Below are 26,369 nucleotides of genomic sequence, written 5' to 3' on the forward strand. Positions count from 1 at the left end.
ATGGGCTTCTCATTGCGGTGGCTTCTCTTGTTGTGGAGCATGGGCCCTAGGCGTGTGGGCATGTGGGCTTCAATAGTTGTGACATGTGGGCTCAGTAGTTGTGGCTCGCAGGCTTAGTGGCTCTGCAGCATGTGGGATCTTCCCGGACCAGGGATCAAACCCGTGTCCCCTGCATTGGCAGGCGGATTCTTAATCACTGTGCCACCAGGGAGGTCCCAGAACCACTGTTCTTTAATGGCTGCTCAGATATCCCAAAACTCCTGGAGTTTTCTACCCTGAGCTGTTAAAAACCTGCCCTGCCTGTCACCCATTCCTGCCCCCCAGGCTCCCCTCTGCCCTACGCTCACCTCCCTGCCACCCTTCTGTCCCTGCCACAGGAATATGGGGACACTGTGTACACCATCGAGGTTCCCTTTCATGGCAAGACCTTCATCCTGAAGGTGAGTGAGGGAAGAGGTGTTCTGGCGCCTCCTGCTCTGCCTGGGACTCGAGGAAAGAGCCCGGGGGTAGGGGGACCCTCCGGCAGGTTTCTCCCAACCAGGAGGGAAGGGCTGGTGTGCCCGAGTACATCTGGCACCACCCAGCCCTCTGCCCGCCCTGCTCCAGACCTTCCTGCCCTGCCCCGCGGAGCTGGTGTACCAGGAGGTGATCCTGCAGCCCGAGAGGATGGTGCTGTGGAACAAGACGGTGACAGCCTGCCAGGTGAGCCGAGCCAGGGGGCCAGGCCTGGTCACCCCTCAGGGCAGAGGCAGAGCGACATGGCAGATGAGGGCGCAGTTGTACCCCAGCATGGCCAGTGACCCCCAGGGGACCCAGGTCATGTCATTGGACTGCCCTGTGCCTCAGCTTCCCCATCTGTAAAATGGGGATGGTCGTACTAGTGCCTCCTGGAGAGGGTGGGGAAGATGCAAAGAGGAAAAGCTCAAAGCGCCTGGCCCAGCCAGTGCCCATGAATGGGAATGGCTCTTAATTAAGGGACCTGAGCGGAGAGCAGGCTGGCCTGGGGCTTTCCTGAGATGCTGGGACCCTTCCCTGGGGTTTTCCTGGGGTGGATACACCTCACGTCTGCCCTGACGCCCGCAGATCCTGCAGCGAGTAGAAGACAACACCCTCATCTCCTACGATGTGTCTTCGGGGGCCGCGGGCGGTGTGGTCTCCCCCAGGTGAGTGGCCCCCATGCTCCCTCCTCTCAGCCAGTCCGCCTTCCTTGGACTTTCTCGGCACCCCCTGACCTAACCCTACCCGCTCCAGGGACTTCGTGAACGTCCGACGCATTGAGCGGCGCAGAGACCGATACCTGTCATCGGGCATCGCCACCACCCACTGCGCCAAGCCCCCGACACACAAATATGTCAGGTGAGCTGAGCCTTGCCTGGGGTCGTCTGCGCCGGCCCCTCCCCTGGTAGCTGTGGGGACAGGGCAGGGTCGGTGTGTACAGTTGGGCACTTTCTCCTGCCGAGGCTGCCTTCCTGTCCCCAGTCCCGCTGCCCCTAATCCTGCTTATCTGCTGGAGGCTGGACCCACCACCAGGCTGGAGGGCAGCTCCAGGATAGACTGTGAATGGGGATGAATAGGGACCAGCCCGGGAAAGGGGGCTGGGAGCCATGAGGTTGCACTGGTCTGGGGGACCTGAGCAGGAGGCTCTGTGTTCTGAACCATCAACTTCCTGCCTGAGGAGACTCGGGCCCCTTTCATCCCCTCTGCCTGCCCCGCGGCCTTGCCTTCTTCCTGCAGCGCTTGGAAGTACCTCCAAAGGAGAGGCCTTACTCTCTGCTGCCTGTTCCAGGGCCTCCTCCAATTCTCCTGCTGTCTAATCCTAGCCCTGCAGGTGACCTCCTCCCAGATACCCCACTCTTCCCCTTCTGTCCTGGGGTTCCTCAGAGAGCACTGTTCTTTGAGTGTCAGCTTGGGGCTCTGGTCTCGCCACCACCGCAGACTTGCTGGGTGATGGGCAAGCTCATTTCCCCTCTGGGTGCCAGCTTCCTTATATGGAGTCAGGGGAGCTGTAGGCGAATTAAATGGAGATGGGATGTGCACCATACAGCTCAGGCCTGACGCCGCCTGACAAGGCGCCCCCTCCTGGAGACCAGTGGCACTGCACCGCTCCCAGAGCTGGGCCCTGGTGAGAAGTGCCCGCCCAGCCCACCTCCTCAGGACTAGAGCAGACCTAGAATCCCTGGACCGACTAGATGAGGGCTGGGAAGGCGGTGAGCTGGGGCTTCCCTGCCACTGGGGGTATGCAAACATCGGCAGGCGGTTGTAGGAGGATTCGAGCGTCACATGGCAGGTGGGGGTGGAGGGCTGTATGCTGTGGCCTCTGGGACACCCGTCCTGGGCCCTGCTCAGGCAGCGAGGGGGTTGCTGGACCAGCAGCTCCCTTCGCTCTCCCACCCCAGTCCAGGGTGGGCCAAGAATGGGGCGGTGGGGGGGGAGTCAGGGGTTCTGCCTGGTTCCAAGGTCCCCCACTGGTGCCTCTCTCCTCAGGGGGGAGAATGGTCCTGGGGGCTTCATTGTGCTCAAGTCAGCCAGTAACCCTGGAGTCTGCACCTTCATCTGGATCCTTAATGCAGATCTGAAGGTGGGCGCGCCGGGGCTGCGAGGCAGGTTCTGTGGAGCGGAGGGGCCTCTGCTGTGTGACCTTGGGCGCTCCCTGCTCTGCTCAGAGCCTCCCCTACTCTCTGCCTCCTTTCTTACTCTAAAACTGGGGGCAGGGTCCAGGTGGTCTTCTCACCCTGAGTTGCCGGCGGGCTTGTGCCTCCCCTTTTTACCTCTGACTCCCGAGGACCCCAGGAAGGGTGGCTGGCTGCCAGCCCAGCCCCTCCCAGGTCTTTCTGTGTGACTCACGCCAAACCCGGGGCACGGCATGTTCTTCCTGCCAGGGGGGAGGGGGGAGGGGGGAGGGCGGCCTAGGCTGCATTCCAGAGCTGCACCTGTGTTCTGGCCCAGAGCAGCCCCTGCTGGAGCCAGTTGTTGAGGGGGAGCCCCTGCCCAGGGCAAGCCTTCCTGGAACTTCTCGCCTCCCCCAGGGCCGCCTGCCCCGGTACCTTATCCACCAGAGCCTCGCAGCCACCATGTTTGAATTTGCCTTTCATCTGCGGCAGCGCATCGGAGAGCTGGGTGCACGGGCATGAGCGTGCCCCCTCACCACCCTGCGGGCCAGGGTCCTGTCGCCACGGCCTCCAGAGCCAGAGGAGGGGCCGGTTGGGCCTCCCGCTGCCCACAGAGGACCTGGCCTCAAACAGTGGGGAGGAAGGGGCTTCCTCCCACAGCAGCCCCTCGGCCCCAAGCTGCCACCCTCCACGCGCTTCACTGTGCCTGGAAGCCCTGGCCGTGGGCAGGTCGAGAGCTCAAGCGTCTGACTCTGCCGCTGAGGCCAGTGGGGTCCATCCTGCCGACGTTTACATGGCGTCCCTGCCTCCTGGAAGAGGAGATCCGCTGTCCCCACCTGGCCAGGCCGGGGTCTGGAATGGGAACCTCGGACTTGGTTGGGGAGGACCCTGGGCAGGACAGAAGTCAGGGCAGCCTTGTCACCATTGTGAAGGCGCAGGACCCCCTTCTTCCGCCTGCTCTCTCATCACGGTGTTTTAGGATTACTTAAAGGGTCTGGGACCTTTTTCCACTTGCACTTGTGGGGGTGTAGGTTGCAGGTGGGAGTGGTGGGTGCTGGCAGGGAGCCTGCCTCTCCCAGGTTCTCTTCAGGTTGCCTCCCCCCGCCCCGCCCAGGGCCTCGTTGGGGACCTTTGTAATTTGAGCCAATTAAAGACATGAACTCAAAAAAAAAAAAAAAAAAAAAGGCAGTCCTTCCAGCCTGGCCTCTTGAGGGAAGAGAAGGGCAGCACCGCGCGGAGGCTGCAGCCGTCACATGACACACCCTCTCAGAGCCTCGCAGAGCCGGGATGGAGCCAGTGGAGCCCCAGTTCCTGGAACCACCCCCAACTTTCTTGAATGGTTCATCTGGGCAGATGACTGCTCAGAGAAAAATTCCCCACCTCCCTGCCGGGTCTCTGGGTCTCCGGTGAGGGAAGGTCAGGTTAAGGTCTCCAGCCCAGGATTGGGAGGAGGGAGGTAGGGAGAGACCTGGCAGTACCCACAGCAGGCCTTGGTTGCCACTGGGGTCCCAAGGCTGGGGTCCGGGGGGAGCCTGGACGTGGGGCCTGGCCTTCCAGGTCACTGATGCACCTCCGGGATCCGGGCCTCTGGGCTCCACTTAACCTCCCGTCTCTGCCCCATCACACTGGGGCCACCAGAAAACCTGCCCTCCCCCCTCCCTGCCTTCAGGCTTCCGGAGGAGCTGACTTGCTTAGAGCCAGGGGTGGGGGCGGGGTCTCCTCTTGGTCCTGGCTAGGTGTGCGACCCTGGGCAAATCTACCTCTCTGAGCCTCCATTTCCTACTTTATAAAAGCTTTTGTAAGGTTAAAAGATACCAAGAATCAGGTGTAGTGCTCAGTAGTCAAGAGGATGCAGTTCTGCCCCAGGTGGGTGCCCACAGGCCTTACCACTAAGTTCTCATCTCAGCTCCTGTCCCTGCCTCTCTTGGTGCCCTTTGCTTTGTCCACTCAGCGATGCCCTTATTCCTCCTCCCCCATGCCCTCCACCCTGCGTGCCAGCTTCCAGCAGCACGCGCCGCTGCTCTCAGTGCTGGGCTGTCCTGGCAGCCCTCCTACTGGCCTTCTCCCTGGGGATGAGAGCCAGGTCCTGCCCAGTGGCACCCTGGAGCTGGCAGGACCCAGAACTCCTCTGGTACGGCCATTGTGAACAGAAAGGGGGCAAAATGAGGCCCAGAGAGGGGCAGACGCTGACCCATAGTCACGTAGCCCATTTATGGCTGCTTTGGGGCTAGAGCCACCTCTGGCTGCCACTCCCTGGAGCCCCTGGATTCCCACCTCACCCCACCTGAGGTGTTGGGGTAGAGCTGGGGCCACCTCCCACATCTGCTCCCCCCACCCTACTGGCCCGACGGCAAAGGAAGACACCTGGCAAAGGTTGGCGTCCAGGATCCCACGTGTGGAATTAACTTCCGTTGCCCCTGCTGGTGAGGTGGTGGTCAGGGGCCAGGCCTTCAGGGGCGGATGCCCGAGGACGTGGCGGCACTGTCCCTTCTTGCTGAGGGGATAGTCAGGGGATGTGCCCTTGAGCCCAGGCAGTGGGGAAGGACACGATGGCCTGGTACAGAGCCCAGAGGGGGCCTCGGTTCCTGCTGTTTCCTGCTCTGTTTACAGACAAGCCGCTGTCCTCCCTGGGTTAGGGGAAGGGGTGGGGCAGAGGGCAAGTGCCAAGGTGGCACGAGGCTGGGCACGTGCCTGGTCCCAGATGGTGTCTGAGGAGTGTCAGACACCTGGAGGTTCACGCTGAGGACCCCCGCCCCCACAGGAGCACCTTGAGCTCTTCAAAAGCTGACCTCTGACCTGGGGGCAGCCAGAGTCCAGGTACCCCAAGCCCCGCCCTGGGCCCGGAATCCCCCAGCAGTGAGTCTTGGCTCTGCTTGTAGCATCTGACGCCAGAGGGCCTGAAAATAGCCCCTGGAGGAGGGGGAGGGTGGGGCTATTTAAAGGGCATGGGAGGAACAGAGCCCAGAGGGAGTGAGCGGTCATCATGGCCACTTCAGAGCTGAGCTGCCAGGTGTCCGAGCAGGACTGTGAGCGCCGAGAGGCCTTCTGGGCTGAGTGGAAGGATCTGACGCTGTCCACACGGCCTGAGGAGGGGTGAGTGCTGGCCAGCTGGGGGTCCCTCCTCCCCTCCCCTAGAGCACCCTTCCTGAAGCCAGAGCGCAAAGGCCAGGAGAAGTTTCGGGGGGTGGGGGCCAGGAGAGTTCCTGCTGGGGGGAGCGAAGTGGAGTCACCCCTCCAGCACCCCAGGTCCTGGCACCCCAGGTCCTCAGCGTGTGACTGGAGGGCAACAGATCACAGGAGTTCAGTGTCCCCTTCCCCTCTCCTTCCCAGTTGCTCCCTGCATGAGGAGGATGCCCAGCGGCGGGAGACCTACCACCGGCAGGGGCGGTGCCAGGCGCTGGTGCAGCGTTCCCCCTGGCTGGTGATGCGGATGGGCATCCTGGGCCGCGGGCTGCAGGAGTACCAGCTGCCCTACCAGCGGATGCTGCCGCTGCCCATCTTCACCCCTGCCAAGGTGGGCTCCACCAAGGAGGAGCACGAGGACACCCCCATCCAGCTGCAGGAGCTGCTGGCACTGGAAGCAGCCCTGGGTGGCCAGTGTGTGGACCGCCAGGACGTGGCCGAGATCACCAAGCAGCTGCCCCCTGTGGTGCCTGTCAGCAAGCCCGGCGCCCTGTGTCGCACCCTGTCTCGCTCCACGTCCCAGGAAGCACAGAGAGGCTGAGAGGGACGGTGACTTGGGCTCCACAGTGCCTGCCCTGGGCTGGGCCCTTCCTGGCTAGGACCACGGAGGGGAGCTGCTGGCCATGGAAGCTTTGTAGTTTGCCCAGAATTGGGGGCTAGGGGAGGTGGAAGCCAGAGGCCAGGATGCCTGGGTCTCCTGAGTTCCCACAGGGAGGGAGCAAAGACGGTGGGCACTAAGGGTGGAGTGCTGGGGGCCAGCACAGCTGAGTACCCCCAGGAGGAAAGGCAGAAAATGCTGGTGAGGGTAAGAGGTCCCTGAGAGGAGTGACCCCAGTCCAGATTTCAGCTTCAGAGAAGGATGAAGAAAAAGCATAAGGAATGCTCAGGGAAGGAGGCCTGGAGAAGAGCGGAGGCAGGGGGACGTGAAGAGGGCCGAGGCAGGGTGGAGCTCCCAGCACCCTCTGTTAGCGCTGCAATAAATGCTCAGTCACATGCCAGAGTTTCGTCTCTTTCCTGGTGGTTGAGGGGCCCACCCGTTGGTGTCCCCCCCATGCTCACTTCTGGGAACAGGCCCTGCATCTGAGCTAAATATGGCAGAGTTAGTGGGTCACCCCATGCTCCTGGGCGGGGGGGGCGGGGAGGGTTGCAGGGACAGAGCTATAAACAGGGTGGCTGTCTGTCCAGTCCCCCTGACTCTGCTCTGCAGTGCTGGCCTCTGTGTGAGTCCCCTGGCACTGGGCAGTGCCCAGGAGGCCAGTTGGCATCCAGGGTTTGTTTAAATGACCTCATGAAGAATATGGAAGGGGCTGGCACCGGGACTGTCCTCAGCTGTGCCTCAGGGTGTGGATGGGGTCAGTGACCCCAAGGCTGACCTCTCTCTTGGTTCTGAATCCAGACAGAATCAATCCTTGGCTGGGGTCAGGCGTTCTACCCTCCCTGCCCTGGGAGCCCAAGGTGGGTTCTTGGGGGTAGGGTGTGTAGGGGGTGGTCAGGTTCCTGTGTGTGACCCCTGCAGCTGTTGTGGTGACTCATGTCCCAACCTGGCTGCCTGGTCCAACAAGAAGACACTTTCCCTTTGGGACAAGGTGAGGGTAAGGGTGTGGCACAGAGGAGGCCAGGGGCTGGTAGCCCACCCAGGGCTGAGAGGCACTAGACTTAGCCAGAGGAGGGCTCCACTCCAGGAAGACCACGGAGATGGCCCCGCAGAATCCACTTCCCATTTGGGAGGATAGGAAGGGGGACCCTGGCATCTCAACAGCCTGGTACCTGGAGTGCCAAGCAATCTGCAGGGCTGGCCTGGCTCTGCTCCTCCAGAGGGGGCTGGAGTGTGGGCTGGGAGATGAGAGGGGTCAGACTCCAGACCAGGCGACACATCTAATCCCTTGGCACCCAAAGGCTCGGATCGCGTCCCCTGGTACCCCTGGCAGCCTGGAGAACGCACCCCGCGCCCTTCCGTCCTCACCTGGGTCCCTCGCCCCGGACGTGACAGAACGTCCCGAGCCTTCCGCCCTCGGCAGCCCCCAGATACGCGGCTGGGAGCCTGCAGGGCCCGCAGGGGAGGCCCGGGCAGTTCCGTCCGCTAAGTGCTTTATCCCTGCTTGCCTGCCCTATCGTCGCTGCCATCTGACGGGCGGGGCCGGAGCTCCGCTCTGGGGCCCCGGGGCGACCGTGGCGGAGGCCAGAACGGACTGTCCTTTCTGGAGTCGGGGCGGGGGGCGGGGGGAACGCTGGAGGACAGGGACGAAAGAGGCCTAGGGGAGAGGCGGAGAAGGGGAGTTGGGGTGACCTCACTAAGGAAGGGGGGGTGGCTGTTGGACAGGGTGTCCCAGAGATGTCCCTGGTGCTGGGAGCTGGGAATGGGGGAAAGGGCTAGCTTGAACCCTGGCAAAAAAGAAGGGAAGGGATGCCAGGCAAAAGGGGTGAATGGAGAAGAGCTACAGGGAGGAGCTGGGGCTGGTGGACGCAGGGGTCTAAGGAGTCTGGGGGCACGAAGCTGAGGGGCAGGGCGCGGGAGCTGGCCTTGGACCAGGGCAGGTGAGGCAAAGGGTGGAGGGCAGAGGGGAGCAACCGTGGAGCAGGGGCGGGGACGGATGCTCCCCCCGTGTGTCTGCTGCTCCGACACTAAAGGAGATGGATGGGGTAAGGGAAACGCAGCGCGCGTGGCCCCGGGCGGCTCATCGCTCAGCCGCCGCCCCCGCAGCGGAGAGGTCGGGGCGGGGGTCCGGCCGCAGATAAAGGCGAGCGGGGGACAAGGGCGGCCGCGGCAGCAGCATGAGCGGGACAGGCCTGAGTCACGCTGCGGGCGCGGCCCCCGACTTAGACCCGGGCCGGGCGGCAGTCGCCTTGGCCTACCAGCGCTTCGAGCCCCGCGCCTACCTCTGCAACAACTACGCGCCCCCTCGGGGGGACCTGAGCGGCCCCGATGGCGTCGGGCCTTGGAAGCTGCGCTGCTTGGCGCAGACCTTCGCCACCGGTGAGCGCTGGGAAACAGAACAAAGAGTCATCAGGGAGCCAAAGGGGCGCGCACGCGACAGCCAGATGGGGATAGGTAGTTAAGGGGTGAAAACAGAAGCGGAGCAAGCATCCCTCACGTGAGGGGGGGGTCGGGAGGGAGAGCACTCAGAATTGAGAAGTGAGGGGGGGAATGCAGAATGAGGGGCAAAGGCGGAGGAGAGAAGCTGCCAGGCACCTGAGACTTCCCCCACTTAATCCTCACTGGTAGGTGACTAGAGTGTATAGTTGCGGAGCCTGAGTCACAGAGAGGTTGGGTTCATTTCCCAAGGTAAAAGTCAGCGGGCGTTAGAGCCAGACTCAGACCCTGGTTAGTCTAACTCCAGAGCTAATGCTTCTTCCAGACAGAGACACACTTCCAGGGGGAGAAGGAACAGAGAGAGGGGGAAGAAGCCCCAGGTAAGGGAGGCCGTGACTGAGGCTGGGGGCTGCAGGCACAGGCCTAGCACCACGACCTGCTTCCTCTGCCCCACCCAGGTGAGGTGTCTGGACGCACCCTCATTGACATTGGTTCAGGCCCCACTATCTACCAGCTGCTCAGCGCCTGCGCCCACTTTGAGGACATCACGATGACAGATTTCTTGGAGGTGAACCGCCAGGAGCTGGGGCTCTGGCTGCGAGACGAGCCTGGGGCCTTCGACTGGAGCGTGTACAGCCAGCATGTCTGTCTCATCGAGGGCAAGGGGTAAGGGCTGGGGGGTACAGGTTGGGCAGGGGGTTTCCCACGGAGTGGCTGGTGGGAGGCAACAGAGAACGGGGTGTGGGCAGTCCAGAGCCCTGGTCCTGACTCTGCCTTCTGAGTCAAACAGTGAATCCTGCCAAGAGAAGGAGTGCCAGCTGAGAGCCAGGGTGAAGCGGATCCTGCCCATCGACGTGCACCAGCCCCAGCCCCTGGGCGCTGGGAGCCTGGCGCCCCTGCCTGCCGATGCCCTGGTCTCCACCTTCTGCCTAGAGGCTGTGAGTCCGGACCTTGCCAGCTTCCAGCGGGCCCTGGACCACATCACTACACTGCTGAGGCCTGGGGGGCACCTCCTCCTCATCGGGGCCCTGGAGGAGTCATGGTACCTGGCTGGGGAGGCCAGGCTGGCAGTGGTGCCAGTGCGTGAGGAGGAGGTGAGGGAGGCCCTGGTGCGTAGTGGCTATGAGGTGAGGGATCTGCGTACCTACATCATGCCTTCCCACCTTCGGACAGGCGTAGATGATGTCAAGGGCATCTTCTTCGCCTGGGCCCAGAAGAAGGTGGGGGTGTGAGGCCCCAGTGCATACAGTGTCGGCGGCCCTCACCCACCTAGATTCCCTGTTATCTGAGGTGGCACCTAATAAAGAAATAAGTCCGTGCTGATTGGTGTTAAGTGCAGTCTGCGGCTCTCCTGGGAAGCTACAAGGGCCCAGAGCTCTCTCTTGTGTTGTGGGCATATGGGAGGCATCAACCCTGGCCTTTTTCCCAGAAGCTTCCATGAAGGAAGGTTTCCGTACACTCATTCTTCCCAAACTAAGGAAAGCCAGGGTCAGAGGAAACTCATTCAGCATCTGCTGTGTGCCAGGCACCTGCTAGGTCCATTCAGTCCTCACACTCGGCAGCAGGTCCTGTTATCCTGTTTGCAGGTGAAGCTCAGAAAGGTTAGGAACAAATAAATAATAGAGGAGCTTAGCAGAGCCCAGAAGGGGAGGTGAAGGGGGATAATTAGGAGAACTTGCAGGCGGTGGTGCTACAGCCCAGGCACAAAGGCCAAGGGAAGTCAGAGGGGAAGAACAGGCACCAGCTCCCTCTCCCAGCCCCCACTACGAGCGGGACGGGAGCTCCATCCAGATCTGCTGTTGCCCTGAATCTGGTCCTTGCCATCCCCACTCCCATGGGCCTAGGTAGAGACGCCATCTGCCTGTTGCCTCCAGCCAGCTCTGTCTTCTTCCCTCCAGCCCACCCTACTTACACAAATGAGCCGGAAAAGGGTAGGTGAGTCTGAGAATTGGTTTATTAAGAATGTCCCTTGCCACCCTCCTACCTTAAAATAGTTCTTAGTATCAAAAGAAGTTACAGGTCACCCAAGTCCCTGAGGTTGGAGTCCTAGCTCAGCGCCCTTACCCCCAGGGAGAGGCAAGAGGGCAGAGAATCCCGACTCCTTGCTCCAGTCACAGACACTGCCTTTGGATGGAAAGTTTCTGCAGCTCCATATTCTGTCCTTGTGGAGCAGGAATGTGCTATGGCTGCTGGCAACTGGCAGGGGTCACCTTTACCAGGGTGCAGGTACAGCACGGCCCCTGCCTGCCTCTGGGAAGACCAGAAACCAGACCCAGCCAAAGCCTTCTCCCCTCCTCCCTCAGATTGCCCCCTCCCTCCCCTGGGTCAGGCAGTGGCAAAGGGGCTTAGCAGGCAGGACACTGGGGTAGGGGCTGGCCAACCACGTCCAGGCAAGGAGGATCCCCAGTTTTCTTCCTCCCTCTGCCTCCCAAGGGGCTGATTCTGGGGGAGATCTTGGGTTGTGCAGAAGCCCAACGAGGTTCGTAAAGAGGGCGGCAAAAGAAAGGAACACATATACACACATGCAGCCTGGACACCCTTACCCCTGCCAGGGACACCCTGGCTTTCTGCCTGGCCTGGGGCTGTGTATAGGGTTGGTGCTCAGTAAATGGCTGTGGACGTGATTTGATTCCCCCCCGCCCACTGTGTGGCATTCCCACTCCCCTGCACCTCCACTCAGTCTCTACACGTTCCCCTAACCCACACTAACCCGCCTGCCCCCCAACACCACACTTCAAAACCACTCACATACACCCCCGCTTTCCACACTGCACAAGGCCAATGCTCACACACACTGCCCCACCCGGCATCCCACACACCCAGGCCCGTGCCCACCAGCCCGTCACCTACACACTTGGTCTCCCTTACGCACTCACGTGCGAGCTCCCAACCAGAAGAGCAGCACAGGGGCCAGAGGGATTCCTGTCCTGGGTTCTCTGGGGTCCTGGCCCCGAAGAGGGAGTGTGGTGAGGCCTCTGGGGGTCTGACTGGGACAACAGTCTGGGTGAGGCTGCTCCCCGATCCCAACAGCTTGGTCCCTCTAGATCCCATGGGGAGAATGAGACCTGCCTTGAAACCTGGGCAAAGAGCAAGCATCTAGTGCCACCTAGTGGTGCCCCGGAGGAGGGCACGGGGGTAACAGAAGGGGACCCCACTATATCCCCAAAGGCCTGTGGTACCTGGTCTCCCAGCTAGACAGATGGCTCTGGGAACCACCCAGGCAGTGAGGGGATGGGAGGAGGAAGATGATGGGGAGGGAGAGGCAGCCCTCCTCTCGGTGGAGCTAAGAACACAGTTCCAGCCCTGTTCAGCTCCAGGGAGCAGAGGGGTTGCCCATTTTCCAGCCCCAGATGTTCTGAGGCCAGGTCTGAACTGACGCCAAAAACTGTGAGGGCCATGTGGGGGTGAGCAAGGGGCTGGGCAGGTTACATGATTCTGGTCCCACACCCTTCATGTCCAAGTACAAGATGCTAAAAGGAAAAAAAGGCATCTCAAGGATTGGGGCGGGGACGGGGGGAAGAAGGGGAGCCAGCAGGGAGGGACAGAGTCCCCAAGAGGGCAGACCCGCTTCCAGGGCCTTCAGTCCAGTTTGAACTTGGCCTCTGATTCTTTCAGCAGGTAGAGGCTGTCATCTTCCAGAAAGCTGTGGGCCAAGGGAGGAGCCCACTGAGGCACAGCTCTGAGAGCGTCCCCTGGGGGCAGGGTGGGGTGTTGCAGGCGAGCGGGCAGTGGGTGACCAGCGCACAGAGGCCTCTAAGAGGCAGGCAAGGACGGGCAGGGAGGAGCACCCACCTGAAGAAGAGGACGTGGACAGGGATGGTGCTGACGTGCCAGATGGCGTGGGCATCCAGGACCCAGAAGAGAGGCGGGAAGTCTAGCAGCTCGAGCAGGGACAGCCCCTGCAGCAGCAGGACCACCACGATGCACTTGTGCACGTGGGGCAGCCGCTGCCGATTCCGCAGGCACCAGGTCAGCCACCACGCCGCGTTCACCAGGCCTGGGGGCGGGTGGGGGCGGGGAGAGGCTCATTCCCCGACCTCCTTCTCTCCTCCCAAAGTCTCTCCTAGCCCCCATGCTCTGTGACCCCAGGGCCCCCCTCAGGGGCTCCTCCCAACCTCCCCCCTCTCCCACCCCCAATTCTTTTCCCTTCCCTCCCCCTAAGGGTCTTTCTAGAAGCTCCTTCTCTGGGAACAGCACCTCCACCCCAAGCCAGCAGCTCTGCAGATGGTCCAGCCCCCCCAGAGACCCTGTCCCACCTCACCGATCGCCACATTGGCCGCCAGGTTGTAGCCATAGTCGAAGCGGACGAGGCTCAGGTAGGAGACGTGCGCCGTCAGCATTAGCAGAAGGAGGGCCCGGAAGGCACTGGCCACGGCCGGGCGCTGCAGCCCCACGGTCCTGCCCCGCCACCCAGAGCCGCTCAGATGCAGAGTGACCCGTCCCGCAGCAGCAGCAGCGTGGGGGAGCCACTGCCCCCTCCCCCATCAAAACAGGCTAGCAGGGCAGGCCTGTGGACTTTGCCAACCTCCTTGGAAAGAGCCAGGGCCCCTGGTCCCACCACAGAGTCCCTCTCCAGAGCCGTCTGGAGCGTATGCACGTGCGAGATGAAAGCCCTGGGACAGCACCCCCAGCGGAGAGACTGGCGACCCCTTTCTGCCCCCAGGGTCTGATTTTGCTCCCCCAGCAGCCAAGGCGGGCTCACCTGACACAGCACAGATACACTGAGTGTAGGATGACAGTGGAGGCACAGAAGTAGTCCATTTTCTGAGGACAAGGAGAGCTGGATGAAGGACCAGTGTGTGGGCAACAGGTGGTGGACAAGGCTTCATGCAGGGCAGGCTCCAGAGGGGACCCACTAGGGATGGGGGCAGGGAGGGGTGGCAGAGGCCCAGCCAGAGTCTAATGTGGGAGTCCTAGGCCTATGGCTGGTGGGGACGTGTCTCGTGCTCCTTTTGTCTATCGCTGTCTCATGCCTGAATTCAATAGACTGACCCTTGTATTCACATACAATTTAAAAAAAAACGTGTGCTCAGCAGCGAGGCTTTAGAGGTATTGGTAGAGGGTGCCCGCCAAGACTCCAGAACGTAAGAGCATGCGCAGAGTTCAGAGCGTGGTCTGGAGCTCAGCAGCTGTGGGCTCAAGTCTGGACTGCACCCCTTCACTGGCTGCATGATGCTGGGCAAGTGATTTCACCCCGTCCAAGGCTCAGCTGCCGCATCGGTTAAGAAGAGCCAATAATCACACCTGCCTCACAGGGGTCAAGTGAGGCTCAAGTGCACGAATAGGTTTAAAACGCCCAGCACAGAGCAAGTGCTCCGTGAACCGAGTCAGCACGAGAACTAAGAGAGAACTAAGCCAGCTCTGCCCCACCGCTCCTGGCTCCTCAGCTCTGCCCCACCGCTCCTGGCTCCGCTGGGGACTGTCTCCAGCAGAAACGGGAGTGGGAGGGCGCTCACCTCTGTGACGTCGGTGTCCCTGGTGTGGAAGACTGTGGACCAGAACCAAGCATTGAGGGAGACCTGAGGAGGGAAGTGGCTGGTGAGTGTGGTGCCCCAAGGTGGGGAAGACCCCCCAGAGGGCTCACATCCATCTCACTTTGGGGAAAGGGATCTACAGAGCTGAGAAGCATGCTTCCCCTGGGCCCTGGAGCCCATGGACTGGACAAACCCGTGTCCCTCCACCCCCACCCAGCCCGGGGCCGTCAGGCTCAGCTTCCCACCACCCTGAACCCCCAAGGCCACGGGGGCTGCAGCCGCCACAGGTTCCGGCCTGGCCCAGGAACCAGTTCCAGCACAGTCAAGTTCCCTAGTTACTCAGTGGCTAAGACAACAGCCCCCGGGGGAACCTCACCTCCTCCCCCAACTGGCAGGTGCTGATGACAGCCCCACCCGGGCCAGGTGAACCAGTGACCTCAGCCTCTGGTGGCGGGAATGAAGTGGGTGGGGTGGAGGGGCTCGAGCCAGCTTGGGGTGTGTCCAGAGCAAGCAAGCAAGGGAGGGAGATCAAGTAGGTCCCACTGGGGCCAGTCTCTGAGGAGGAGCCTGGCCAACGGAGCCCAGCCTCCTCCCGGCTGGGCCGGCCCAACCCTCCAGGCCCAGGCCAGTGGCTGCTGCTCCAAGCTCTGGGAGGAGTAGAGGAGCAGGGCTGGAGGGGCAGCGGTGGGCAAGGGCCCAAGGGAACGCTGGAGGCCTTTCTCCTGGAAATTAACCGCGGGGGGAGCGCACAGATCATCTTGCAAATGAGGCCTGCCTCTTGTGGGAGTTGGTGCTGACATTTTTTTGAGGGACTGCTGTGTCCACAGCAGAAGCCCAACGTACTGAAAGAAGGGTGGGCTGGGGTGGAGATACACACACTGGAGGGCTGGGAAAGCAGCCAAAGGGAGAAACAGCCAAGGTCTGGCCTGGAACGCCCTGGAGGTGGGGGTGGATGCACTAGGGTGGTACAGGCCTGCCGGAGATGGGTAAAGGCCGGAGCTGCTCAGTGGGGTCCAGTATACTAGGAGAACTGGACAGGCAGGGGACAGAGGGAGCAGGGTAAAAAGCCACTCTCCAGCCGGTATGCAGCAGGAAGGTCAGAGGGTAGGATGAGTTCCCTAATGCAGGCTCGAGGGGGCTTATGAGGAAACGGGAAGAGCAATGGGGTGGAGGCCTGGGCTCTGCTGCAAAGCTGGAAGTCTCTGGAGGCTCGGGGAGTCCGGTGTAAGCCTGTCTGGCCTGGGTCCAGGGCTAACTCCTGCTGCGTATGCTTCTCATGACCTGGGCACAGGCTTTGTCCTTCTGGGCCCGAGCTTCCCCCTGGGACAAATCAGGGGCTGGCCAAAGTGATCCTTTGTCCCCTTTCCAGCCCTGATGTCAGGTGATCAGTCCAGGTCAGGCTGCTTCCTCCTTTGAGGACAGCCATCCTGTCCCATCCCTGGTGCTATCCCTTCCCCAGAGACAGCAATGGAGGCATGGTCCGGAGGCTGGAAAACGGGTCATTTTCCAGAGCAGAGTCGTTTCTCAGACTCTGCTTCTGCAGAGTCTGTGGTACTCAGGGTCAGCGTGGGGAGAGAAGCAGGCCCGGGGCTGGAGACGGGGCCCAGGCGATCACATGGGCCAGGTCTCCTGGGCAGGCGAGGAACAGGGACACCCTTGGGGAAGAGTAGCCCTGGAGCCAACGTGAGGGGGAGGTGGTGGGGAAGGCAGCAGGGAATGGCGGCCAGCCAGGCCTCCTTGTCACCCATGGCAGGAAGGGGGAGGTGACAGGAGGACTGAACTAAGTGGTGGCTGGGGGTTGGGGGGGATGCACAGGGCTAGGGCTTAGCTCTATGGGATGGGGCTGGGGGCGGCTTGGTTCCCTGTCCAACTGCCTCCCCAGGGGGCCTTCCACTTACAGAGATCCACCTGTAGCCTGGACTCTGCACCCCTGAAAAGTCCCCTCTCCCCTTGGGAGTTTCCCATTATGGAGGGCTCCTCTTCTGACCCTCTCCACAGATTTGGGAGATAGTGTCATTAACAATGCAGGCCCTAGGGCCAGACTGCCAGGGTTCAAATCCTGCCTCTGCACTTCCTGTGTGTCCTTGGGCAAGTTATTTAGCCTTGCTGTGCCTCAGTTTTCTCATCTGTAAAATGGGAATAATCATAGTATTGATAAGGACTTAATGAGCAATACAAGTACAGTGTACAGCACAGCGCCCAGGAACAGGGTTAAACATTAGGAGTTACTTCTCCCCACCTAGTTGACCAGTGTGGGATCCTCACACCACTTCACAAGACTTGAGGCCAAAGAGCCCAAGTCTGCCTCCCATTCTCCCTGCCGGCCAGGGAGGTCTAGGCCAAGAAGGGGTGGTCTCCCCACAACTGCCTAGGCTCATCCCATAGTTCCAGGCTGGGGGCAGGATGTCTGCAGCCTCCATAAGGAGATGGACTCTGGGTTCAAGTTCTGCCTCGGCCCCTAAAGAGCTGTGTGATCTTGAACAAATAACAGCTTCTCTGAGCCTCAGCTGCCTCACCTACAAAACGGGGTTCATAATAGCATCCACTGCGTAAGAGGGTTGTGAGGACGATGTCTGCAAAATACAGGGCGCAAAGAAGCCATTCAGTAAGTGGTGGCTGTTACTGTGGCCTGGCACACGCTAGGTGACCCAGAAATGTCAGTTTCCTTCATCATGTCCAGGGACTGACCCCCTACCACTTCCCTTCACCTGACACCCCCCCCCCCCCGCAAAGGTCACAATGTTCCAGGGCAAACCACAGGGCCCCAGGGTCTCTTGATTCCAGAATGCAGATGCCTCAACTGTAGGAAGAGGCCCCTCCTCCCCGCTCCTGAGCCACTACCCCACCAGGATGCACTGAAGAGATGCTACTTCTCTTCACTTGAGTTTGTCATCAAGACTCAAGCGAAGGGACAGAGGGCCGTGGAGGGAAGGGACAGCCCAAGTGTACGGCTGCTCCCAGCCTCCTCAGCCAAGCCTGAGTAGCATGAGGGGGCGGGGGGATAACTGGTCAATCAGACAGGCCAGGAGGGCGATGGACGCCAAGAACTTTGCATAAACACTGAGGAAAGGGGGAGGCGGGGCAGGTTGCCAACGAGGGTGGAACTGGTGGGGGACAAGGAAGGCTGGGCGGAGGGAGAGCAGGAGGCTGTTTCAGTCTGTTGGAAAATAGGAAAATTGAGACAAAAATATCACAGCCGTGAAACTGGTTGGATGCCAAGTGAGCCAGATCTGTCAGGAATTCGACCCCAGTACTAAGCCCCAGTGCTCGGGGCTGTCATTGACACCACTGAGGTGGGGACAAGTGGGTCTTTAAATAGCTCAGTGTCTCAGAAGTGGGGGAGGCAGAATGTTAAATATGATGCCTGCTGCCATCCTGGGCCCCCCCAGAGGCCTCAGGCAGGGCAAGCCGGCCCCAGTTCACTCCTGAGAAAGGAATGGGCAAGGAGTGGATGGAGACTAGAGAAGGGGGGCTTTTTCCACCATCAAAAAGGATCCCTTGGGCTTCCCTGGTGGCACAGTGGTTGGGATTCCGCCTGCCGATGCAGGGGACGCGGGTTCGTGCCCCGGTCCGGGAAGATCCCACATGCCGCAGAGCGGCTGGGCCCGTGAGCCATGGCCGCTGAGTCTGCGCGTCCGGAGCCTGTGCTCCGCGGTGGGAGAGGCCGCAGCAGTGAGAGGCCCGCGTACCGAAAAAAAAAAAAAAATCCCTTGATTTCTTGCCATTGCCTGTTCCACTGGCTCTTGTCTGACCGTAGGGACGTCCTTCCTGAAGTCTAGCCACCATTCTGCTGTAGGCTTAACCTGTCTCTTCTCACAGTTCCCTCAGCAGAGGTAGGGTACAGTTAGTCCCCACCTCCCTGAATCATCCTGCAGAGACAGTCTGGGACTTCCCGGCACCCTCAGCCTCACCTCTACCCCTGAGGACCTTTCCTTGTTGGATGAAGGGGCAGAGCACTGGTCTGGCCTGGCAGCTTCGGCAGAGAGCAGGGGCCCCTGATTCCACGAAGTCAAAGGTCTGTGGAGGGCCGAGCTTTCGAGGCTCCTCCAAAGCCTGGCTGCTGCCCAGCCTACGTCCAGGTCTAAATGCCAAGGCAGGGGTTGACTTCTCGTGCCAAAGCTTCATTAGCTCTGCTAATTCCCGGAGAAAAAGACTGAGACCCACTCCCCTCCCCAAGACCTAAGCTGGAGCAGGTGGGGGGGCCTTCCCACCCCACCCCACCAGAAATCAGGAGCCCCACTTGTTCCAGAAAACCCAGCCCAGGACAAAGTCCACTGCCACACCCTCCACAGAGCCTGGGATCCTTCGCGCTTGCAAACATACACAGGACTAAAGATCAAGTGTAAAATCCAAACTGGATCATCAAAGGGAGTGTGGGCACTGAGACTCTGTCCCTCGAGGGCCTACTGGTGCGTGAAGTGGGTCCCATGTCCCAGGACACCACATCCCATAGGGTGCCCTGTGACACAGGCCCCAGGTATCTGTCCCCTCTCAACCTAACATCTCTTGATCTGTCCCTAAGGGTCCTTGGTCACACTGGACTGCAGGGTACACCTGGGAGGTATGATCCTCACCAAGAAGGAAGCTGAGTGGCAGACGCCAGTGAGACGAAAGACCCAAGAAACAGGGAGATCAAGGCAAGAGCTGTGAAGTGACCACTGGCCTCTGGCGCGTGTCGTGAAGACAAACGCTGGGACCCTCAGACCAGCACGTCCACCCAGGGAGGCTCTGAGTTTAGTTCGGAGAGATCAGGCCGGGCTGTCCTGTGCTAACAGGGGCAGGGGCGAGGGGGCGGTAAAGTGGTGAGCCAGGCGGCAGTGTCCCTGGAAGAACCCCAAGGGAAAGGGGACGGGTGTACTGTCCTCAGTTTCCCCACCCTTCCTGCTTTCTTGGCCAGGACCAAATTCCCTTCTCTGTGTGAGGCCTAAAACGGGAAGTGGTGGCTCTATCCCACCCACGCCTGTGACAGGCTGGGCTGATGCCAGGCCCTTGCCTACACAAGAGTCCTTGCCTCTCAGCCTGGCCCTTGGGGCCCTCTCCGCTTCATCTTACCCCCCTTCGACGCCCTTTCACCCAGCCACGCTGTGGTCAGGCTGACCTTCCCAAGGTTGCCCGTCCAGGCCCCACACTGACCAGCTTCTGCACCTTTGCTCCTGCTGTGCCCCCAGCCTGGAATGCTGGAATCTAACCTCCTCTCCTGCCACGTGCACACGTCTAAGCCTGACCAGGCCTACGAATCCCGGATGAAGCCTCTCCTCCTCTCTGCGCTTCCCTGAAAGACTTCTCCCCCAGACGATATGATCTCCCCACCTCACAGCTCCCAAAGCTCTCTCCCTGAGCCCTCCTCACCTCTGCCTCCATCCTGCCGCCCAGATTCGCAGGACCTGGACCTCCCACTTGGCTTAGCTCCTTGGGGCGGGGACTTCAGCTACCACAAGCGCTAACCTCTTTCTCCACCCACGGCAGATGCTCCATAAGCATTTCGCACAGCACGTGGAGAGAGCCCAGAGAGGGACTAGGTGCTCAGGCCCTGGAGCCAGACAGCCCTGGGTGCCAGCCTGTCTCCACTATTCACTACCCTGTTAGCTGTTAACTTGGGGCAGGTTTTCCCCTCTCTGAGCCTTCCACAAAGCTCACAGTGGTATCACAAGGATTAAGTGAGAAAATGTATGTACAGAACTGAGGACCATGCCCGTCACGTAATCTGTGTTCTGTAACTGATAAAAGTTATTAACGTCTATTGAATGGGAAGTGTTAGGGAGGAGCTGCATCACCCAGAGGCTCGGCAGCCTCCTTGCTGCCCTGCTTCCGATCCCCATCCCTCAGGTCTGAGGTTTGGCCTGGACTTCCGGCACCCCAACACTATCAGTTTCCCCAAGGTCCTCAGAGATCTAGGGGCGGCCTTCAGTCTCATTTTATTTGACTGAAGCAGAACTCAGGAGTATGGCCTACTCTCTCCTTCCTGTCCTTGTCCCAGGGCTCCCCCAACCACACGATGGATCATTTCCCACCTCCCCCTCTGGCCACTCCTTTTGTCTCTGTTGCTGGCTCATCCTCCTCTATTCAGCCATTAAGTTTTGGGGTTCCTCGAGGCTCCATCCTAGACCCCTTCTCTTCTCACCAAGTTCTCCCCTGGTGACCGCATCCACAGTTTCTATCACTGTCTCCTAAGCAGAAGCACAGGGGTCATCCTTGATTCCTCTCTTCCCATCTTAGGTTATCCACACAGCCAAGAAGGTAAGAGTGTAGACTCTGGAGCCAGATGCCTAGATTCAAACCCTGGCTCCAGGGCAGATTACTTAACCTTTCCAGTCCTTGGTTTCCTCATCTGTAAACTGGGGACAATAATACTACCTACCTCATAAACTTGTTATGGTATTAACAAGGTTAACATTTATAAAACGCTTAGAAGGGTGCCTGGCACACAGTAACAGCTATGTAGTTGTTTGTAAAATAAATACATTTAAAAAATTTTAATGTCACCTCCAAAACATAGCTCAAACATATTCTCTTTAATACCTTCCTTCCCAAGACCCAGGCCACCTCTCTAGTCTCGCTACTGTGCCCCATGCTAAAATTACCAACTAGGCCCCGCATCCACTCCTGCCCGCTCCAACCTGGTCTCTACACAGTAGCCAGGATAGCAGATCTATTCACGAAGCCCCTTCTCTCCAACCCTCATTGCTTCATGAGGCTTTGACCGTCGAGATCTAAAGTGTTACTGTGCCTTCCAGGCTCTCCATCCCCATCCATCTCCAGGCTCCACCTGCTGCCCACCTGCCCACCCGCCTCACACCCCCTCCCAGCTTCCTGCCTGGTCGGTCTCCTGGCCTTTCAGGTCCTCATATAACCTGCACTCTGTCCTGCCAGTGCACATTCACTCATCATTCTGATTTGACCTCACACACCCCTTCCTCAGGGAAGGCCTCCCTGGACTGCCCTGTACTGGTCTAGACCCCATCACACACCCCGACAGCAGCACACATCTATCCTCCACTGCACTTGTTCACAGCTGTCCTTTTACATTCAATTGTGTGCTTATGTGATTAGTACCAGAGGGCAGGGACCTGTCTGTTTTTATATCCTTGTGGCTCTCCTGCACCCAACAAAGTGCCTGGCACAGAGCAGGCGCTCGATATATGAACAAGAGGCTGCTTTGATGGCAGGAAGGTGAGTGAGGGTGGGCTGTTTCCCTAAGGCTTCCAGTGGTAGCTCTGGTCTAGAGACATCCACCGCCTCCTCCTCCTCCCACTCCCCCCCCAAGGTTGCTGTGGCTCCTGCACCACGGTCCCTGCTTCTCACACAGCTCCACGCTCTGGATGCTGGCTCTTCTGACCAGCCATTCTGTGAAGCTCACAGCCCTCTCTGGATACTCAGATGGAACATATTTCAGCTTCTCCAGGGATGGTCTAAGACCAGACTGAACTCTAGATGGAATGCTGTGGCTGCTACTGCCTCCAGGCCTCAGCTGGGGTTGACAGTGCTTTGAACCTTCCAGAGGGGTCCTTGGAAAGACCTGTGGTCCCCGCATGCTCCCTACCGCCCATCTCCCTTCTGTGGTTGTAAATTGCCCTGCTGGGTGTTTCAGCAGCTTCCTGCTTCAGGACAAGAACAATGTTTCTTTCCTCTCTCCCACTCTCTCAAACAGCCTGACCTAGGACTCTGCTAGAAACAGAAGGCCTAATTCAGTACCTTCCATCTTCTCCCCAGGCTCGACCATCCCATAGCTGCAACTTTAACCCTGGAAAACAGAGGGGAAGCTAGGTGGGTGATAATGGGGATCTAAGAGTTCCTCATTCCTGGGTGAGGGTGTTGAGCAGGAATCCTGCCAGGTTACCTACCCAAGCGAAGGCCACGCAGGTAGGGTACATAGGGGATGAGGCTGGCACGGAGGTGCGGTAGCGACAGAGCATAACCAGGCTGGCCAGGCCATTGAGGAAAGAGGCCACAGCAGAAGCTGGTTCTTGGAAGCACAGGAACCGGAAGAAGGGCCACTGAAAAAGGAGCACAGGGAGGGGTCTGAGGAGCAAGCAATGCCCAGTTGGTCCAACCTACCGCTGCTTGACCTGCTGCATCACCAGGCCCCCGGCCGGCTCCGCAGCTCTGGACCTTGGCCAAAGCCTCAGGGGCAGTCCCTCTTCAGCTCCGCAAACTCCCCTGCAGTCCCTGGGTGAGCGTTACCCCTCTATCCTGGCCAGCACTCACAGCACTGGGAAGACCAGGCCGGGCAGTGTGGATGGCTCAGTATGGCCTGGTGGAAATAGCACAGACCTGCCATCTAGAAGACACAGGTCCTAATCCCTCCTCTACCACTAACCACAGCCCTCTGAGCCTCAGCTTACTCTGTGACAAACTGGGGAGAATAATTCTTGCCAACCTCAACACTCTAGAACAGGATCATACTGGATCAAAAGGCATCAGCAAGCTGTGTCTCGCTGGGCAATCTGAGGGGGTATTATTATTTTAATCCAGACTCCTACTGAAGAAGCAACAGAAAGTGTGCCGGGGGATGCTCAGGGAATTGGTCTTTGTAGCAAGGTGGGCATCTCAACCACCCTAAGCAGCCCAGGACCACTCCCTGAGGAGACTCCAAAGCCTCCCAGATCCTGTTACCTCAAATCCAGAGGCAGGACACACTGTTCCCATCTGATGATAACCAGCATGTTTTGAGAAAAACAGGTACCTGCCCCAAACACACACTCATCACCCCACACCCTGGCCTGCTTGGACAGCGTGGTCCAACTAGAGGCATCTTACTCCCATCATCTACCTAACCCTGACCCTCCAACTCACCTTGCCATGGAACTGAGGCACTTTGTGACCTTCCTGGAGGTAGAGGCCAACGGTGACCCACATACACTCATACTTACAGTCATCCTGACAGGTCCAGCCTGAAACAGATAAATATGGCCTGGTGAACTCCCCAGCATAGGGAGGCACAGAGCGAGCTCGAATGGGACCCAAACTCAAACAGGCCAAGAGGTCCTGCAGGTTGGAGAGAACCAGAAGAAATCGGAAAATTCTAGCTTCCTGCTTGGATGGATGAGAGATGGTGTAAAATATACATAAGGGAAAGGCATGTGTGTGTGTGTTTTAGCGGGTAGGAGTGTACAGTGAGCAAGTGGAGATGTTTCTTCTCTCTTCCTTTCACCCAAGACGGAGACTTTGGCATCTGATGGACTCATCTGTGGATACCTGGGTTTACGTTTGCCTTTCCTGAACACAGGATTTTCTCTCACTCACCAGGGAGAAACCCTTGCCGTTTTACACCCCATCTATGAAAATGAAGCCCAGATTCTTCAGTCTGACTTTTAAGGCCCCATATTCCCTTTCTAACTTTATTTCCCACTACTCCTTTTCATGCACCCTGCTCGCTGAGTAAACCAAGCTGCTGGATGTGTCCATATCTGTCCAGGGCCTCCACTCTCTGTTTTCTGTCTGGTATGCAAAGGGATAGTAAAGAGAAGAAACGTGTAGTCAAACAGGCCAGAACTAAAAACTCCACTTTACCACTTACTGGCTGTGTGATTTTGGGCAGGACACTTAACCTCTCTGAGTCTCCCCATCTGCAAAAATCAGGTTAAGAAAATTGACCTCAAAGGGTTGTTGTGAAAAATAACTATTTTGACACCTGCCACAAAGGAAGTGCCCACTATGGCCACAGGCCTAGATTTAATGCATCCATCCAGAAGCCCTTCCTCTCGAATGTTCCAAGATAATCACTGCCCCCACCTCCTCAAAGCCAGAAACGATTCCTTCCTCCCTATTACTTAATCTAAGAGTCCTTTGGGGCTCAAATCATCCTCTCCCTTGCCCTTGAGAAGGCTAAAGTCCCCTTGGGGACTGTGAGCCCCGAAGTCAGGACGCTGGTCTGATTTCAGTGTCCTTCCAGGTCTTTGTACCCAGGAGGTAGTAAATGCCCATTTGACTGACTAAATAAAAAGTAAATGAAGCTCCTGGTTGACAGACTATCTAATCACTCTGGGGTTCCACTCACTCACACTCACAATGGACCCGGGAGAGGAACTAAGGTACAGATTGCAGAGTGGTCTTCGGGGGCGAAAGGGGCAGGGCAAGTCCAATGGGCGGGGCCTATCGCGGGGTGGGGCTTACCTGCTAGACTCATGTAGATTGGCTGGCGGGAGCGGAAGTGCTTCAGTGCTCCCCCCGAACAGTTCCGCTCCTCGCACCGCAGCACGCAGTCGCGGTACACCGGCTCGCGATCGCCCTGGGAACCGCTTGCTAGTGCGGCTGCCCCAACCAGCAGCACCAGCCGCACCGTTTCCCCGGCCATCCCTTCACCCTGGCCCTCCGCCGGCGGAGGAGCTTAGGAGTCTTCACTTCCGGAGTAACCGGAAGTGCTTTGTGTTCTTTCATCTACTCTCCGCTGAAGTCCACCCCAGTTTAAATAAACGTTCCCGGAATTTTTTGGGCGCCTGCCCCGCCCCTCGCCTTAATGTTATTTGCATGTAACAGACGTCAGGGTTAGGGGAGGGGAGACACCAGGTGGGTTAAGAAGCAAAATAAAGTGGTATCTTATCAACATCCGTCTTCTTTCTTTTCCAGGGCCTCTTTATTTCAGGTAGGGCTAGTTTTCTGTCCCCAGCCCTGTCGGGTTTCCACTCCCTAATGTACCCGGAACTGTCCATTTATCTCCATCTTCACTGGCACCGCCACCCTAGTTAAAGACATCATCGTCTGTCGCCGAGGCAGCCGCATTAGCCTCTTAACACATCCCCCTACTTCTACTTATACCTCTCCAGCCCATGCTCTATTTCCAAAAATTCAAATTTGACCATGTCATCCTTCTTCATAAAATACTGGCTCCCACTTGCCTCAAGATAAAATCATAACTCCACAAGCCCTGCACGATCCAGCCCCTGCCTACTGGTCTCCCTCACTCGTCTGCCCCAGACTCCCCTCAAGGGGTCATGTCTCTCAAGCCCCGTGGCTCTGCCTCGTCTGTATCACTCTTGCTATCACTCCTGCTGATTCTTTTAGTCTCAACTTAAACACTACTTCTGGGGGTGATAACACCTGGAGGGTGCTATAACATACAGTGGTCTCTTTGTCTTGTTTACCACTCTACTACCAGCACTAGTACAGAATTTACCTCAGGGTAGGCACTCGCTAAGAACGCGTTGTTTTTGTTTTTGCTTTTGTGTTTGTTGTTTTTTTTAAGTAAATGAACAACGTCATTCATCGTAAGAATTTGGGCGCCAAACCAGGGCTGTCAAATCACCAGTGTGATTCAGACCACGCTGAGATAGGAGAGGTGTCCTGTTTCAAGAAAAATTAACAGGAGGATCTTTGGGAATAGAACACTCGCTTTATATCACCCCTCCTCCCCACACTACCACCAGCGCAAACACACACACCCGTCTCATTGGCGCATTGACGCCTTGTAGCTAGATGCATAATTAGTGTGTGTGTAGATTAATGACTGCCTTTCCTCCTCTCCACTCTCTTCATCCCTGGTCAACTTTTTATCTTGGGAGGTGGAATGAGCTGGAAGTAAAATTGGATTTGGATTCTGTTCATTCACTCGTTTGGCAAACATTTCCTGAGCACTTAGCCCTAGCACCAAGGTGGCAAGGCACAACTCCAGGAGGCACCATTCATATTGTATGTTCTGTGAATGGCGCTCAGGGGTGCTTCATTCACATTCTATTTTCTGTGAATGGTGTCTCTTCCAGTTAAATATAACATGAATAGTGTCCCCTGGAGTTGGGCACCCAGTTGATGCTGATTGGGAAGCTGAAATGAACAAAACAACCACTCAGCCCTCCAGGAGCTGATGGAAAACAACAGAGTGCTAATACTACTTTGCATCTGATGGATCGGTTCATTTTTTTTTTTTAATCTTAAAATTTTAGTTTTTAATTGAAGTATAGTTTATTTACAATTTTGTGTGATAGATCAGTCCTTTTATAATACATTATTTTATTTCATCCTTACTATAACGCTTGGATGAACCTTTTTATGAGGATCCCCATTTAAAGATGAGGAAATTTAGAATTAAAGAGGATGAAATATGGACAAAGCAGGAATTCTCCCTCTGAGAGAACACCA

General features: G+C 58.3%; 3 protein-coding genes across 30 annotated transcripts in view; 2 read left to right on the top strand and 1 right to left on the bottom strand.

Annotated features, from left to right (window-relative positions):
- STARD3 (StAR related lipid transfer domain containing 3) overlaps positions 1-3,780 on the top strand; it is a 22,782-nt gene extending 19,002 nt beyond the window's left edge. For 8 of the 16 annotated variants that reach the window (XM_033848475.2, XM_033848478.2, XM_073797603.1 and 5 more), the window contains 5 exons: positions 378-440; positions 607-702; positions 1,084-1,163; positions 1,252-1,356; positions 3,027-3,779. In XM_033848475.2, coding sequence (XP_033704366.1) covers positions 378-440; positions 607-702; positions 1,084-1,163; positions 1,252-1,356; positions 3,027-3,588 — 906 coding nt within the window. In that variant the 3' untranslated portion in view covers positions 3,589-3,779. Of the gene's footprint in view, positions 1-377; positions 441-606; positions 703-1,083; positions 1,164-1,251; positions 1,357-2,044; positions 2,406-2,484; positions 2,899-2,951 lie in introns of those variants that run through there. The other 8 variants (XR_012328584.1, XM_073797604.1, XM_073797605.1 and 5 more) reach the window with 8 other exon arrangements.
- PGAP3 (post-GPI attachment to proteins phospholipase 3) lies at positions 1,918-24,644 on the bottom strand. 13 transcript variants are annotated; one of them, XM_073797611.1, is made up of 9 exons: positions 24,411-24,549; positions 23,815-23,863; positions 23,091-23,188; positions 22,139-22,291; positions 14,280-14,342; positions 13,526-13,587; positions 13,085-13,221; positions 12,616-12,820; positions 1,918-9,619 (listed from the first exon to the last, which is right to left on the bottom strand). In XM_073797611.1, exons 2-9 carry the CDS (start codon positions 23,861-23,863, stop codon positions 9,331-9,333), a joined length of 1,056 nt encoding a protein of 351 aa, XP_073653712.1. In that variant the 5' UTR covers positions 24,411-24,549; the 3' UTR covers positions 1,918-9,330. The 13 variants fall into 13 exon arrangements, with proteins under 13 accessions (XP_073653712.1, XP_073653709.1, XP_073653714.1 ...); XM_073797608.1 differs by lacking the exon at positions 23,815-23,863 and having other exon boundaries at positions 24,411-24,643; XM_073797613.1 differs by lacking the exons at positions 23,815-23,863; positions 24,411-24,549 and adding an exon at positions 24,305-24,355.
- TCAP (titin-cap) lies at positions 5,311-6,335 on the top strand. Its single transcript, XM_033848491.2, has 2 exons — positions 5,311-5,702; positions 5,940-6,335. Exons 1-2 carry the CDS (start codon positions 5,593-5,595, stop codon positions 6,331-6,333), a joined length of 504 nt encoding a protein of 167 aa, XP_033704382.1. The 5' UTR covers positions 5,311-5,592; the 3' UTR covers positions 6,334-6,335.
- Positions 24,645-26,369: the final 1,725 nt, after the last annotated feature.

The sequence above is a fragment of the Tursiops truncatus genome, chromosome 20 (genome assembly GCF_011762595.2).
Source record: "Tursiops truncatus isolate mTurTru1 chromosome 20, mTurTru1.mat.Y, whole genome shotgun sequence".
Classification (NCBI taxonomy): Eukaryota; Metazoa; Chordata; class Mammalia; order Artiodactyla; family Delphinidae; genus Tursiops; species Tursiops truncatus.